The sequence below is a fragment of the Triticum urartu genome, chromosome 2 (assembly GCF_003073215.2).
Source record: "Triticum urartu cultivar G1812 chromosome 2, Tu2.1, whole genome shotgun sequence".
Classification (NCBI taxonomy): domain Eukaryota; kingdom Viridiplantae; phylum Streptophyta; class Magnoliopsida; order Poales; family Poaceae; genus Triticum; species Triticum urartu.
Window position 1 is genome coordinate 655,891,805 of NC_053023.1, and position 16,102 is coordinate 655,907,906.

Below are 16,102 nucleotides of genomic sequence, written 5' to 3' on the forward strand. Positions count from 1 at the left end.
TCTCTCTAATAAGTATCCGTTTTAATGATATCGTCTAGCATCGTTGAAGAAGGACGCGTGGAGACGTATACAAATGAAAATTTTCTACAAGTTTCCGTAGCTGAAATCTGGATGCCCACAACATTCAGTTTATGCACATTGAAGTGGGTTCGGACTCCTAGGGGTTGCAAACTCCCATGTGTCTGCATGGGTCTTAGAGCATCTCCAACATGTATCCAAAAAGAGCTTCACGCATTAAAAAATATTATTTTTGGGCATCGAACAGCTTCAACAGATGCTGTAAAATATTATGCACGTGAAAAAGTATTGGGCACGTGCTGAAAAACGCTATTGCGCGCAGCATATTTTGGACTCCGGATTGCGCGTGCTTCACAATTTGCATTGCATGCTTTTTTGGGCGTATGCTAAAACAGTGTTGGTCCTGCGCATAAAAAGTGCTACAGTGACGCGCTATAACTTTTATTGGACGCAGAATTTTTGTGCGGCTGTTGGAGATGAGTACTAGTATGTGCACTTTTAGAGTAATCTTTCCATGACAAAATCAACTAGGAGTCAAAACACAACAAGGTTTTTCTGGTTTCGACAAGGAAATGGTGATAATAACGGCTCGTCTTCGGTTTGTTTTAGTGCTTGTAGCCGTCCCTAGATGGTTTATGGATCTGGATATATTTTTTACTTTTGATGTTCTTTATATTATCTTGACAATTGATGAATAGATTAAATTTTTTTTTAAAAAAACTAAGAAGTCAAAACAATAAGGTACTCCAATCTTAACGATATGCAAAATAAGGTAATCTGATAAACAAATACATGTGAATCTGGTAAAACAAATCTTGAGTGCACGTAACTGCCTTTTTTTGACACAGTACAAACGCAAGCGCTTATACATACACGCATACATTCACTCTTATGAACGCACACATGTATAGTACATCATATCTCTATGAGCACTTTCAAGAGACTGGGCCAGCATCGTCTAACCACCCAAGCCCAGGTTGATTCGTCCATAATTGCTGGTACAACACCGTACGCATCACCAGTAAATCCTAGCTATCGGTCTATTTATTTTTCTCACAGCAATCCTAACCATGGATCTAAATTTAACGAGAAGTTGAACCGTCAAGATCGCCGGCCGGGGTGCTGGTCTCAGTCCCTCAGACCGCACTGGTAGCCATCTTGGTCCCTCCTTCCTCCTCGCGGCCACCTTCGCCATCCTCGACGACGAGCCCGTCGCCCTCCTCCGCCCTGTCCCACTCCTTGTAGACGTCGAGGAAGTAGAGCGTGCAGACCATGGCGACGCATGCGGCGAACATGGGGATGGGTCCGAAGAGCCAGAGGAACACCGGGCATGAAAAGTAGAATGCGCGGACGCCGAGCGACCAGAAGTAGCTGCCGCGGTTGAGTGTGGAGGTGACGTAGTCGATGGCGAGGCGGGGGCGGCGGAGGCGGTGCGCCTGGAGCGGCACGTTGACGAGGATGCCTGTGTGGCTGTAGTACCGGATGGACTGCACGTTGAGGAGGAACGCCACCAGGAAGCAGACGAGGATGGCCAGGAACTTGACGGACAGCGCCGCCTCCCCCGCCGCGCCCAACACGATGTTGTCCTTGCTGTTGTTGTGGGCGGGGCTGGCGGTGCCGGAAAAGAGGCCGTGGGCGGCGCCGCTGGCCATGAGGGCGGCGACGAGGGAGCTGAGGGTGATGGCGACGGAGGCGAGCACGGAGGAGGCCATGATGGCGTTGCGCATCGTCTGCACCGCTAGCACGGCGTGCTTCCCCGAGGGGTCCTCCATGATGTGGCGCACCCAGATGCGGCGGTTGATGGCGTTGATGCCGATGACGGTGGTGGCCGGGCGTCGCCGGATACGGAGGAGGAGCCACAGGTGGTACCCCACCATCACCGCCAGGCCCAGAGGCACCAGCACGTAGTCCAGGCGCTGCTCAGACTTGCTGCCCATTGCTTCTGCTCCTCCTGCCGCTCCGGCTGCTACACGGGAGGTGTATGTACTGACTGAGGTAGCTGAGGAGTACTAAGAATTTATTTGTCAATTAAAGCTTACATAGAAATTGGCAACTTCTTGGAATTTGCACCTATTTTCGTACACCCTTCGTTCTTAAAAGAGTGCACTTCCAACTTTGTTAGGAAGTCAAATTTTTTTATATTTGACCGTATTTATACAATAATAAGACAACATTTATGCCATCAAATTAGTAGCATTAGATTCATGATAAAATATATTTTCGTCGTATACCTATTTGGTTTCACAAGCATTGATATATTTTTGCACAAACTCGGTCAAACTTTGAGACAGTTTAACTCTCCAACAAAGTTGGAAGTACACTTTTTTAAGAACGGAGGAAGTATGCGAACGCATGTACTACCAGCAGTAAATGTGATGGGCACTGAACTGTAAACATACTCCGCTATGGCGGAAAAAAGACCATGGGAAAAAAAGAGTGAATTTCAGTTTTCGGCACCCTAACTTTTTTCCAAAAAAGAAGTTTCCAAACTATTCACAATCAATCATGACGGTACAGAGAACGCTATAGGTAATAAAAAAATACAACAAGATTCATAAATCACCTAGCAACAACTACAAGCACTGAAGCATCCACGTCCTCCATCTTTCGAGTTTTGGGTGTCCACGTTCTGTCTGTCGGCGACAGCCAAACTTGTCGTTTTTGGACGGATCCTTGGATCGATGGCCAAGCCATCTGCGATCTCGCCCCATCTCTCCTTCCTCTCGCACCCTGCCGTCGGCGCAAGCGCACAGTGGCGGAGGGGCACCATGACCAGTGGTAGGTGGTGGTTGGTGTTAAACCTAGGCATACATGGGCCAGGTTTCAGGCCAAGCTTGTAAAAGCCCGACCTTCTTTTCTCAAGCCCGAGCCCGGCTGGAAGCCTGGAATGCATTCTTTTCTCAAGCCCGAGGCCGGCCCAAAATCAAGCCAGAAGCCTAAAAGCCTGGCCCGAATGTTGTTTTCTAGTGTTTGCACCTGTAATCCCGGCCCGAGATTCTGGAAAAGAGAAGCCCGAGCCTGACCTGAAGTACCTTCCGGGCAGCGAAATGAGGCCCGAGCCCGGTCTGAATGTCAAGCCCGAAGCCCTTTTTTGGGGGTCGGGTTGTCCATGCCCGAGTTTAGTTGGTGTTGTTGGTAGTTGTCATATGTGATCCGAGTTCTTGATCAAGTTGTGATCAAGTTGTGGGCAAGCCTGACCTTTTCATTTGGTGTCGAGTTAGCGAGTACTACCTCTGTGTGGGTTTTTAATCCCCACTGTATTGTGGGTTAAACTTTGACCGCATATCTGGCTTGCAAAAATATTAATGCATGTCACTAAATGTTATATTGTTGAATTCCTATTTGAATGTAGTTTTCAATGTTATTTTTTTACGTATAACTTATATTTTATTTGTGTTTTTGTGTGTTTGTTAGAACAGTCTGACCTTTCTTCTTCATCAATGAATGCAGCACCCGTTGCTTTTTTCTTTTAGAAAAAAGTAGGATAACTCGTTCCGGTGAAGTTTTTGTGAAGTTTGTTATGCTAGACTCGTTTTTTAGATTAGATTGTTCTTTTGGGGGTCTTTTGAGACTATTTATTACGCTAGACAAAAGTTTTTTAGAGGTATAGCTAAATTTTATTGATCATAATCCACATAAAGTGGTATACAAAAAGGATCATGGGGATTAATCAACCACATGTGTCACCCGTGATCAAGAGTATCATAACTTGGATAATCTATCTGCATCGGTGTTCGATGCTCGACCTTCGAGAACAAAACTACAATTGAAAAACCTTGCACGATGCTTGATCTCGCTAATGATGCAGCCATAGCTACCATTTGTGCCTCTGTCAATATCATACACCACCTGTTTTGAGTCTGAGGCAACTACAAAATTCCGAATCATCAAATCCTCAGCCAGAGATAAAGCTTCTCTACATGTATTGCTTCGAGTGTCGCCACATCAGTAATCCCTTGAACAACCAGAGAAGAACTCTCAAGGTATAGTCCTGATTCATCGCGGCATATTGCTGCAGCAGAACCTCTCATAAAATATTTTGCCACACTTGCATCAACATGAATTTTTGCACAGCCTTGCGGCGGAGCTCTAGGTCTAGATAATGTAGTTCTTGCCTCGGTAGTAGTAGTAGTAGTAGTTGTTGTTGTTGTTGTTGTTGTTGTAGGTGCCCTTGCTTCATTATGTGATATTAACTCCAGACATGCTATGAATCTCTTTATAAATTCATACATAGCCGAAGGGCTCTGATAAACTTCTTCATGCATCACTTGTCTCCTTACCCACCATATGGCCCATAAAATCACTTCTAAGTTAACAAAAGCGTTGTATCTATCATTGAGAAGAGCAACTGTTTGGCGCTCGGTTCAGATGTCTCGTGCAAGTGCTCTGCTAGATCACTGTCGACAAGTGCCTAGACGCACCTTGCGATGGTGCATTCGAGCAGCGAATGTCTCCAGGAGTCTGCAATTCCACACAAAGCACAAAAGCTAGTCATCAAAAAATTTCCTGTGAGCCCTCACATCCTCAGTGGCCAATGAACGCTTCGCTAGTCTCGAAACATGCGAATGGGACTGGCGTCTTTCATAGTAGTTTCCAAGATGTTGCATCTCTATCATTGCTCGAGGAGCCAGAAGATCCATCTAGCCAAGCTTCACGTCTAAAATTTGTAGCAATCATCATCTTATAATCCGACTTCACAGTGAAACACCCACCCTTCTCGAAGTTCCAAGCCCAACTCGTTTACCTCCCTCTATCTATGCATTAGAGCTTTAAAAAAGGGTTCCTTCAAGTACCTAAAGGATTATCTATGGAGTAGAGTACAAGGATGGACTGAGAAAACAAAACAATGTCATCGGCAGGGAAAGAGGTATTGGTTAAATTAGTTGCGCAAGCAGTCCCAGTTTTGTCTATGTCATGTTTTAAATTGCCAAGAGGATTATGTGAACACTTGAATATGTTAATTCTGGTGGGGCAGCAAGGAAGGGCACCGTAAACCACATTGGATCTCATGGGATGCTCTGACACATCCTAAATATATGAGTGGCCTCGGTTTCAAAGATTTGAACTATTTAACTTGGCTCTTTTAGCAAAGCTGGCTTGGCGCATTCTTCCAGCTCCAGAATCAATGAGTGCAAGTGAAAGGATCGATATGGTTGACTAGAGGGGGGTGAATAGGCAACTACCAATTTTTAGCTTTTCTTTACCAAATTAAACTTTGCATCAAAGTAGGTTGTCTAGATGTGCAACTAGGTGAGCAACCTATATGATGCAATAACAACAAGCATGCAAGCAAGCAAGGGAAGAAACACTAAAGAGCTTGCACAAGTAAAGGTAAGAGATAACCAAGAGTGGATCCGGTGAAGACGAGGATGTGTTACCGAAGTTCCTTCCTTTTGAGGGGAAGTACGTCTCCGTTGGAGCGGTGTGGAGGCACAATGCTCCCCAAGAAGCCACTAGGGCCACCGTATTCTCCTCACGCCCTCACACAATGCGAGATGCCGTGATTCCACTATTGGTGCCCTTGAAGGCGGCGACCGAACCTTTACAAACAAGGTTGGGGCAATCTCCACAACTTAATCGGAGGCTCCCAACAAGACCACGAAGCTTCACCACAATGGAATATGGCTCCGAGGTGACCTCAACCGTCTAGGGTGCTCAAACACCCAAGAGTAACAAGATCCGCTAGGGATGAGTGGGGGAATCGAAAATCCCTTGGTGGAAGTGTAGATCGGGGCCTTCTCAACCACTCCCGAGCAAATCAACAAGTTTGATTGGCTAGAGAGATAGATCGGGCGAAAATGGAGCTTGGAGTATTTAATGGAGCTTGAGCAATAAATGGAGCTTGGGGGAGGAAGAGGTGGGTGAGAAGGAAGAAGGGGACTCCCTTTTATAATGGGGGCAACAATCGCGTTGCCCCCCACCAACCAGCCCCGCACAGGGCGGTACTACCGCTAGGACAACAGTACTGCCGCGCCAGCCAGCGGTACTGCCGCGCTGAGGAGACTAGTAGGGAACGGACCCAAATGCGGTACTACCTCGGTGGTAGGGCGGTACTACCGCTCCTGGAACGGTACTACCGCCACTACAACCGTGACTAGTGCCGCAAAACCCGACACGAGAAAAAGACCTCTCGAATCGAGGCAGTAGGAGCCAGACTGCCCAGCGGTACTACGGCAGTGGGGTCAAGGGCGGTAGTACCGCTGTGGAGCGGTACTGCCGCTTGTGACCCTTCGGCCGTAGTACCGCAGGCAGTGCGGTACTACCACTGGGGCGCGCGTGAGAGAGAGAAGGAATCTTCAAAGATGCTGAGGACAAGGCAGAGGTGCCAGGCCCCCAGCGGTACTACTGCTGTGGAGCCACGGGCGGTACTACCGCTGCGGAGCGGTACTGCCGCTTGGCTCCTCAGCGGTACTACCGCTGGGTGCGCGGTACTACCGCTTTGACCCAGACAGGACAAGGAAGAGAGGAGAGATCTCTTCAATGGAAAGGAAATGCTCGGAGGGTGAGAAGCTGATGTGTACGTGATGATTTCACCCATGCAAAACCCCAGCGGACCCCCTCTTGATAGTACGGTGCCCTCTACGCAACTAGTCCACCGAGAAAGAAACGAAAGAGCTACACCGTCTTGAAATACACTCTGAGGGGAAGAAGGCGTCTCGTGCCAGGGGAGAATCTATGAATTATTCAAAGCACAAGATTAGTCCGCAAACATGTTGTCATCAATCACCAAAACTACCTTGAGAGAGATATGCCGTAACAATCTCCCCCTTTTTGGTGGATTGATGACAACTAGGGATTTGCACAAGGAAAAGAAATAAAACAAAGAAAGCTAAGAACTACAAAATATAGACGGGCTCCCCCAGAATGTGTGCACCAAGAGATGGCACGACACACACATTCAGATCAACACTCCCCCTATATTTTATAGTCCAACAATACTAAGCACAAGATATATGAGAGAAGTGAATAAACAGGACACGCATGTTGGAAATATGCCCTAGAGGCAATAATAAATTAGTTATTATTATATTTCCTTGTTCATGAAAATCGTTTATTATCCATGCTATAATTGTATTGATAGGAAACTCAGATACATGTGTGGATACATAGACAACACCATGTCCCTAGTAAGCCTCTAGTTGACTAGCTCGTTGATCAATAGATGGTTACGGTTTCCTGACCATGGACATTGGATGTCATTGATAACGGGATCACATCATTAGGAGAATGATGTGATGGACAAGACCCAATCCTAAGCCTAGCACAAAGATCGTGTAGTTCATATGCTAAAGCTTTTCTAATGTCAAGTATCATTTCCTTAGACCATGAGATTGTGCAACTCCCGGATACCGTAGGAATGCTTTGGGTGTATCAAACGTCACAACGTAACTGGGTGACTATAAAGGTGCACTACAGGTATCTCCGAAAGTGTCTGTTGGGTTGGCACGAATCGAGACTGGGATTTGTCACTCCGTGTAACGGAGAGGTATCTCTGGGCCCACTCGGTAGACATCATCATATGAGCAATGTGACAGGAGTTGATCACGGGATGATGTGTTACGGAACGAGTAAAGAGACTTGCCGTAACGAGATTGAACAAGGTATAGGGATACCGACGATCGAATCTCGGGCAAGTAATACCGCTAGACAAAGGGAATTGTATACGGGATTGATTAAGTCCTTGACATCGTGGTTCATCCGATGAGATCATCGTGGAACATGTGGGAGCCATCATGGGTATCCAGATCCCGCTGTTGGTTATTGACCGGAGAACGTCTCGGTCATGTCTGCATGTCTCCCGAACCCGTAGGGTCTACACACTTAAGGTTCGGTGACGCTAGGGTTATAGAGATATTAGTATGCGGTAACCCGAATGTTGTTCGGAGTCCCGGATGAGATCCCGGACGTCACGAGGAGTTCCGGAATGGTCCGGAGGTAAAGAATTATATATAGGAAGTGCTATTTCGGCCATCGGGACAAGTTTCGGGGTCATCGTATTGTACCGGGACCACCGGAAGGGTCCCGGGGGTCCACCGGGTGGGGCCACCTGCCCCGGGGGGCCACATGGGCTGTAGGGGGTGTGCCTTGGCCTATATGGGCCAAGGGCACCAGCCCCAAGAGGCCCATGCGCCAAGAGAGAGAAAAAAGGGAGAGTCCTAAAGGGGAAGGCACCTCCGAGGTGCCTTGGGGAGGATGGACTCCTCCCCCCTTGGCCGCACCCTTCCTTGGGAGGAAGGGGCAAGGGCTGCGCCTCCCCCTCTCCCTTGGCCCTATATATAGTGGGGAAAAAGGAGGAGCAAACCAATCTAAGGCATGGCGCCTCCCTCTCCCTCCCGTGACACATCTTCCTCCTCCCGCAGCGCTTAACGAAGCCCTGTTGGAATCCCGCTACTTCCACCACGCCGTCGTGCTGTTGGATCTCCATCAACCTCTCCCTCCTCCTTGCTGGATCAAGGCATGGGAGACGTCTCCGTTCCGTACGTGTGTTGAACGCGGAGGTGCCGTCCGTTCGGCGCTAGGATCATCGGTGATTTGAATCACGACGAGTACGACTCCATCAACCCCGTTCTCTTGAACGCTTCCGCGCGCGATCTACAAGGGTATGTAGATCCACTCCTCCCTCGTTGCTAGATGACTCCATAGATAGATCTTGGTGACACGTAGGAAAATTTTGAATTTATGCTACGTTCCCCAACAGTGGCATCATGAGCTAGGTCTATGCGTAGTTTCTATGCATGAGTAGAACACAAAGTAGTTGTGGACGTTGATTTTGTTCAATATGCTTGCCGTTACTAGCTTATCTTGATTCGGCGGCATCGTGGGATGAAGCGGCCCGGACCAACCTTACACGTACTCTTACGTGAGACCGGTTCCACCGACAAACATGCACTAGTTGCATAAGGTGGCTAGCGGGTGTCTGTCTCTCCCACTTTAGTCGGATCGGATTCGATGAACAGGGTCCTTATGAAGGGTAAATAGCAATTGGCATATCACGTTGTGGTCTTTGCGTAGGTAAGAAACATTCTTGCTAGAAACCCATAGCAGCCACGTAAAACATGCAAACAACAATTAGAGGACGTCTAATTTGTTTTTGCAGGGTATGCTATGTGATGTGATATGGCCAAAGGATGTGATGAATGATATATGTGATGTATGAGATTGATCATGTTCTTGTAATAGGAATCACGACTTGCATGTCGATGAGTATGACAACCGGCAGGAGCCATAGGAGTTGTCTTTATTTATTTATGACCTGCGTGTCAACATAAACGTCATGTAATTACTTTACTTTATTGCTAACCGTTAGCTGTAGTAGTAGAAGTAATAGATGATGTGACAACTTCAAGAAGACATGATGATGGAGATCATGATGATGGAGATCATGGTGTCATGTCGGTGACAAGATGATCATGGAGCCCCAAGATGGAGATCAAAGGAGCTACATGATATTGGCCATATCATGTCACTATTATTTGATTGCATGTGATGTTTATCATGTTTTGCATCTTGTTTACTTAGAATGACGGTAGTAAATAAGATGATCCCTCATTAAAATTTCAAGAAGTGTTCTCCCCTAACTGTGCACCGTTGCTATAGTTCGTCGTTTCTAAGCACGTCGTGATGATCGGGTGTGATGGATCCTTACGTTCACATACAACGGGTGTTGACGAGCCTAGCATGTACAGACATGGCCTCGGAACACATGCAAACACTTAGGTTGACTTGACGAGCCTAGCATGTACAGACATGGCCTCGGAACACAGAAGACCGAAAGGTCGAGCATGAGTCGTATAGAAGATACGATCAACATGAAGATGTTCACCGACGTTGACTAGTTCGTCTCACGTGATGATCGGACACGGCCTAGTTGACTCGGATCATGTAATCGCTTAGATGACTAGAGGGATGTCTATCTAAGTGGGAGTTCATAAGATGAACTTAATTATCCTGAACATAGTCAAAAGGATTTTGCAAATTATGTCGTAGCTCATGCTATAGTTCTACTGTTTAGATATGTTCCTAGAGAAAAATTAGTTGAAAGTTGATAGTAGCAATTATGCGGACTATGTCCGTAAACTGAGGATTGTACTCATTGCTTCATAGAAGGCTGATGTCCTTAATGCACCGCTCAGTGTGCTGAACCTCGAACATTGTCTGTGGATGTTGCGAACATCTGACATACACATTTTGATAACTACGTGATAGTTCAGTTAAACGGTTTAGAATTGAGGCACCAAAGACGTTTTTGAAACGTCGCGAAACATATGAGATGTTTCGAGGGCTGAAATTGGGATTTCAGGCTCGTGCCCACGTCAAAAGGTATAAGACCTCCGACGATTTTCTTAGCCTACAAACTAAGGAGAAAAGCTCAATTGTTGAACTTGTGCTCAGATTGTCTGAGTACAACAATCGCTTGAATCGAGTGGGAGTTGATCTTCCAGATGAAATAGTGATGGTTCTCCGAAGTCATTACCACCAAGCTGCTAGAGCTTCGTTATGAACTATGATATATCAGGGACATATATGATGATCCTTGAGATATTCGCGATGTTTGACACCGCGAAAGTAGAAATCAAGAAGGAGCATCAATTGTTGATGGTTAGTGAAACCACTAGTTTCAAGAAGGGCAAGGGAACAAAGGGATACTTCATGAAACGGCAATTCAGCTGCTGCTCTAGTGAAGAAACCCAAGGTTGAACCCAAACCCGAGACTGAGTGCTTCTGTAATAAGGGGAACAGCCACTGGAGCAGAATTACCCTAGATACTTGGTAGATTAGAAGGCTGGCAAGGTCGATAGAAGTATATTGGATATACATTGTGTTGATGTGTACTTTACTAGTACTCCTAGTAGCACCAGGGTATTAGATACCGGTTCGGTTACTAAGTGTTAGTAACTCGAAATAAAAGCTACGGAATAAACGGAGACTAGCTAAAGGTGAGCTGATGATATGTGTTGGAAGTGTTTCCAATGTTGAAATAATCAAATATCGTACGCTCCTTCTACCATCGAGATTGGTGTTTGTGTTGAGCATAGACATGATTGGATTATGTCTATCGCACTACAGTTATTCATTTAAGGAGAATAATGGTTACTCTGTTTATTTGAATAATACCTTCAATGGTCTTACACCTAAAATGAATGGTTTATTGAATCTCGATCGTAGTGATACACATGTTCATGCCAAAAAGGATAGTAATGATAGTACCACCTACTTGTGGCACTGCCACGTAAGTCATATCGGGAAAAAAAACGCATGAAGAAGCTCCATGTTGATGGATCTTTGGGCTCACTCGTTTTTGAAAAGTTTGAGACATGCGAACCATGTCTATTGGTATATATGCATGCAAATGGACCGTTTGAACTCACTTGATTTTGAATCACTTGAGACATGCAAATCATACCACATGGGCAAGATGACTGAAAGCCTCGGTTCTAGTAAGATGGAACTAGAAAGCAACTTGTTGGAAGTAATACATTTTGATGTGTGCAGTCCAATGAGTGCTGAGGCGTGTAGTGGATATCGTTATGTTCTTACTTCACAGATGATTTGAGTAGATGTTGAGTATATTTACTTGATGAATCACGAGTCTGAATTATTGAAAGGTTCAAGTAATTTTAGGGTGAAGTTGAAAGATCGTCGTGACAAGAGGATAGAATATCCATGATATGATCATAGAGATGAATATCTGAATTACGAGTTTGGCACAGAATTAAGACATTGTGGAAATTGTTTCACAACTGATACAGCCTGGAACACCATAGTGTGATGGTGTGTCCGAACATCATAACTGCACCTTATTGGATATGATGCATACCATGATGTCTCTTATCAAATTACCACGATAGTTTATGGGTTAGGCATTAGAGACAACCACATTCACTTTAATAGGGTACCACGTGATTCCGATGAGATGACACCGTATGAACTATGGTTTAGAGAAACCTAAGCTGTCATTTCTTAAAAGTTTGGGGCTGCGACGCTTATGTGGAAAAGTTTCAGGCCGATAAGCTCGAACCCAAAGCGGATAAATGCATCTTCATAGGACAACCCAAAAACAGTTGGGTATACCTCCTTTCTCAGATCCGAAAGCAATAAAGGATTGTTTCTTGAATCGGGTCCTTTCTCGAGGAAAAGTTTCTCTCGAAAGAATTGAGTGGGAGGATGGTGGAGACTTGATGAGGTTATTGAACCGTCACTTCAACTAGTGTATAGCAGGGCACAAAGAGTTGTTCCTGTGGCACCTACACCAATTGAAGTGGAATCTTATGATATTGATCATGAGACTTCGGATCAAGTCACTCCCAAACCTCGTAGGATGACAAGGATGCGTACTACTTCAGAGTGGTACATAATCCTGTCTTGGAAGTCATGTTGCTAGACAACAATGAACCTACGAGCTATGGAGAAGCGATGGTGGGCCTGGATTCCGATAAATGGCTCGAGGCCATATAATCCGAGAGAGGATCCATATATGAAAACAAAGTGTAGACTTTGGCAGAACGGCTCGATGGTCGTAAGGCTATTGAGTACAAATGGATTTTAAAAGGAAGACAGACAATGATGGTAAGTATCACCATTAAGAAAGCTCGACTTGTCGTTAAGATGTTTTCCGACAAGATCAAAGAGTTGACTACGGTGAGACTTTCTCACTCGTAGCGATGCTAAGAGTCTGTTGGAATTATATTAGCGATTACTACATTATTTATGAAATCTTGCAGATAGGATGTCAAAACATTGTTTCCTCGACGATTTTCTTGAGGAAAGGTTGTATATGATACAACCGGAAGGTTTTTGTCAATCCTGAAAGATGCTAATAAGTATGCAAAGCTCCAGCAATCCTTCTAAGGACTGGAGTAAGCATCTCGGAGTTGGAATGTATGCTTTGATGAGATGATCAAAGATTTTGCGTGTATACAAAGTTTATGAGAAACTGGTATTTCCAAAGGAGTGAGTGGGAGCACTATAGAATTTCTGGTAAGTATATGTTGACATATTGTTGATCAGAAATGACGTAGAATTTCTGGAAAGCATATAGGGTTATTTGGAAAGTGTTTTTCAATGGAAAGCCTGGATTAATCTACTTGAACATTGAGCATCAAGATCTATAAGGATAGATCAAAACGCTTAATAGTACTTTCAAATGAGCACATACCTTGACATGATCTTGAAGGTGTTCAAGATGGATCAGTCAAAGAAGGAGTTCTTGCCTGAGTTGTAAGGTATGAAGTTAAGACTTAAAGCTCGACCACGGCAGAATAGAGAGAAAGGACGAAGGTCGTCCCCTATGCTTAAGACGTAGGCTCTACAGTATGCTATGCTGTGTACCGCACCTGAAAGTGTGCCTTGCCATGAGTCGGTCAAGGAGTACAAGAGTGATCCAAGAATAGATCACAGGACATCGGTCAAAGTTATCCTTAGTAACTAGTGGGCTAAGGAATTTTCTTGATTATGGAGGTGGCAAAAGAGTTCGTCGTAAAGAGTTACGACGATGCAAGCTTAACACCTATCCGGATAGCTCTGAGTAGAGATACCGGATACGTATAATGGAGCAACAATTTAGAATAAGCTCCAAGTAGAACAGTTATTTGGAATAGCTCCAAATAGAACGTGGTAGCTACATCTAGGAGATGACATAGAGATTTGTAAAGCACACACGGATCTGAAAGGTTCAGACCCGTTGACTAAAACCTCTCTCACAAGCAACATGATCAAAGCCAGAACTCATTGAGTCTTAATCACATGATGATGTGAACTAGTTTAGTGACACTAGTAAACTCTTTGGATGTTTGTCACATGGCGATGTGACCTGTGAGTGTTAATCACGTGGCGATTATTGACTCTAGTGCAAGTGGGAGACTGTTGGAAATATGCCCTAGAGGCAATAATAAATTAGTTATTATTATATTTCCTTGTTCATGAAAATCGTTTATTATCCATGCTATAATTGTATTGATAGGAAACTCAGATACATGTGTGGATACATAGACAACACCATGTCCCTAGTAAGCCTCTAGTTGACTAGCTCGTTGATCAATAGATGGTTACGGTTTCTTGACCATGGACATTGGATGTCAATGATAACGGGATCACATCATTAGGAGAATGATGTGATGGACAAGACCCAATCCTAAGCCTAGCACAAAGATCGTGTAGTTCATATGCTAAAGCTTTTCTAATGTCAAGTATCATTTCCTTAGACCATGAGATTGTGCAACTCCCGGATACCGTAGGAATGCTTTGGCTATCAAACGTCACAACGTAACTGGGTGACTATAAAGGTGCACTACAGGTATCTCCGAAAGTGTCTGTTGGGTTGGCACGAATCGAGACTGGGATTTGTCACTCCGTGTAAGCGGAGAGGTATCTCTGGGCCCACTCGGTAGGACATCATCATATGCGCAATGTGACCAAGGAGTTGATCACGGGATGATGTGTTACGGAACGAGTAAAGAGACTTGCCGGTAACGAGATTGAACAAGGTATAGGGATACCGACGATCGAATCTCGGGCAAGTACAATACCGCTAGACAAAGGGAATTGTATACGGGATTGATTAAGTCCTTGACATCATGGTTCATCCGATGAGATCATCGTGGAACATGTAGGAGCCAACATGGGTATCCAGATCCCGCTGTTGGTTATTGGTCGGAGAACGTCTCGGTCATGTCTGCATGTCTCCCGAACCCGTAGGGTCTACACACTTAAGGTTCGGTGACGCTAGGGTTATAGAGATATTAGTATGCGGTAACCCGAAAGTTGTTCGGAGTCCCGGATGAGATCCCGGATGTCACGAGGAGTTCTGGAATGGTCCGGAGGTAAAGAATTATATATAGGAAGTGCTATTTCGGCCATCGGGACAAGTTTCGGGGTCATCGGTATTGTACCGGGACCACCGGAAGGGTCCCGGGGGTCCACCGGGTGGGGCCACCTGCCCCGGGGGGCCACATGGGCTGTAGGGGGTGTGCCTTGGCCTATATGGGCCAAGGGCACCAGCCCCAAGAGGCCCATGCGCCAAGAGAGAGAAAAAAAGGGAGAGTCCTAAAGGGGGAAGGCACCTCCGAGGTGCCTTGGGGAGGATGGACTCCTCCCCACCCTTGGCCGCACCCTTCCTTGGAGGAAGGGGCAAGGGCTGCGCCTCCCCCTCTCCCTTGGCCCTATATATAGTGGGGAAAAAGGAGGAGCAAACCAATCTAAGGCCTGGCGCCTCCCTCTCCCTCCCGTGACACATCTTCCTCCTCCCGCAGCGCTTAACGAAGCCCTGTTGGAATCCCGCTACTTCCACCACGCCGTCGTGCTGTTGGATCTCCATCAACCTCTCCCTCCTCCTTGCTGGATCAAGGCATGGGAGACGTCTCCGTTCCGTACGTGTGTTGAACGCGGAGGTGCCGTCCGTTCGGCGCTAGGATCATCGGTGATTTGAATCACGACGAGTACGACTCCATCAACCCCGTTCTCTTGAACGCTTCCGCGCGCGATCTACAAGGGTATGTAGATCCACTCCTCCCTCGTTGCTAGATGACTCCATAGATAGATCTTGGTGACACGTAGGAAAATTTTGAATTTATGCTACGTTCCCCAACAACGCATGCATCTCACAATAAACTACAGTACTCTGAAATGACATAAGTAATAAGGTAGCGATAGGGAGGATAGTCTCACACCATATGTCTAGAACTTAGGTCTCACACCAAACCAAACCAAAGAAGGACACCGAGAGAACACACAAGAAACCACAAGACGACTCAAAGCACGACACAAGAAGCAAATCCCTACACTCTCTCCCCCTTTGGCAGCGAGACACCAAAAAGGGCATAGAGTGACACTACGACTCCAGGTGATGGGAGGAGGAAGATCTCGAACATCACATCTCTGCATCTTCATCGTGGGTCGAAAACTGCTCGGCATCGGAGTCGGTCCAGTGGCAATTCTGATGAATCCAGTCCTCCTCTTCAGTGATCTGACCCTCAGACCCACTGGCAACTGTTGCTCCCATCTGACGCATGAGCTCCTTGTGGCGCGTCCTGGCATGCTTCTCCGCCACATGAGTCATGTACTGACCATGAGACTCCATGCAGAAAAG

General features: G+C 45.9%; 1 protein-coding gene across 1 annotated transcript; it reads right to left on the reverse strand.

Annotated features, from left to right (window-relative positions):
* Window positions 1-854: 854 nt before the first annotated feature.
* Window positions 855-1,957, reverse strand: LOC125533905. The gene has a single exon (XM_048697233.1). It carries the CDS (start codon window positions 1,953-1,955, stop codon window positions 1,155-1,157), a length of 801 nt encoding a protein of 266 aa, XP_048553190.1. The 5' UTR covers window positions 1,956-1,957; the 3' UTR covers window positions 855-1,154.
* Between the last annotated feature and the right edge of the window lie 14,145 nt (window positions 1,958-16,102).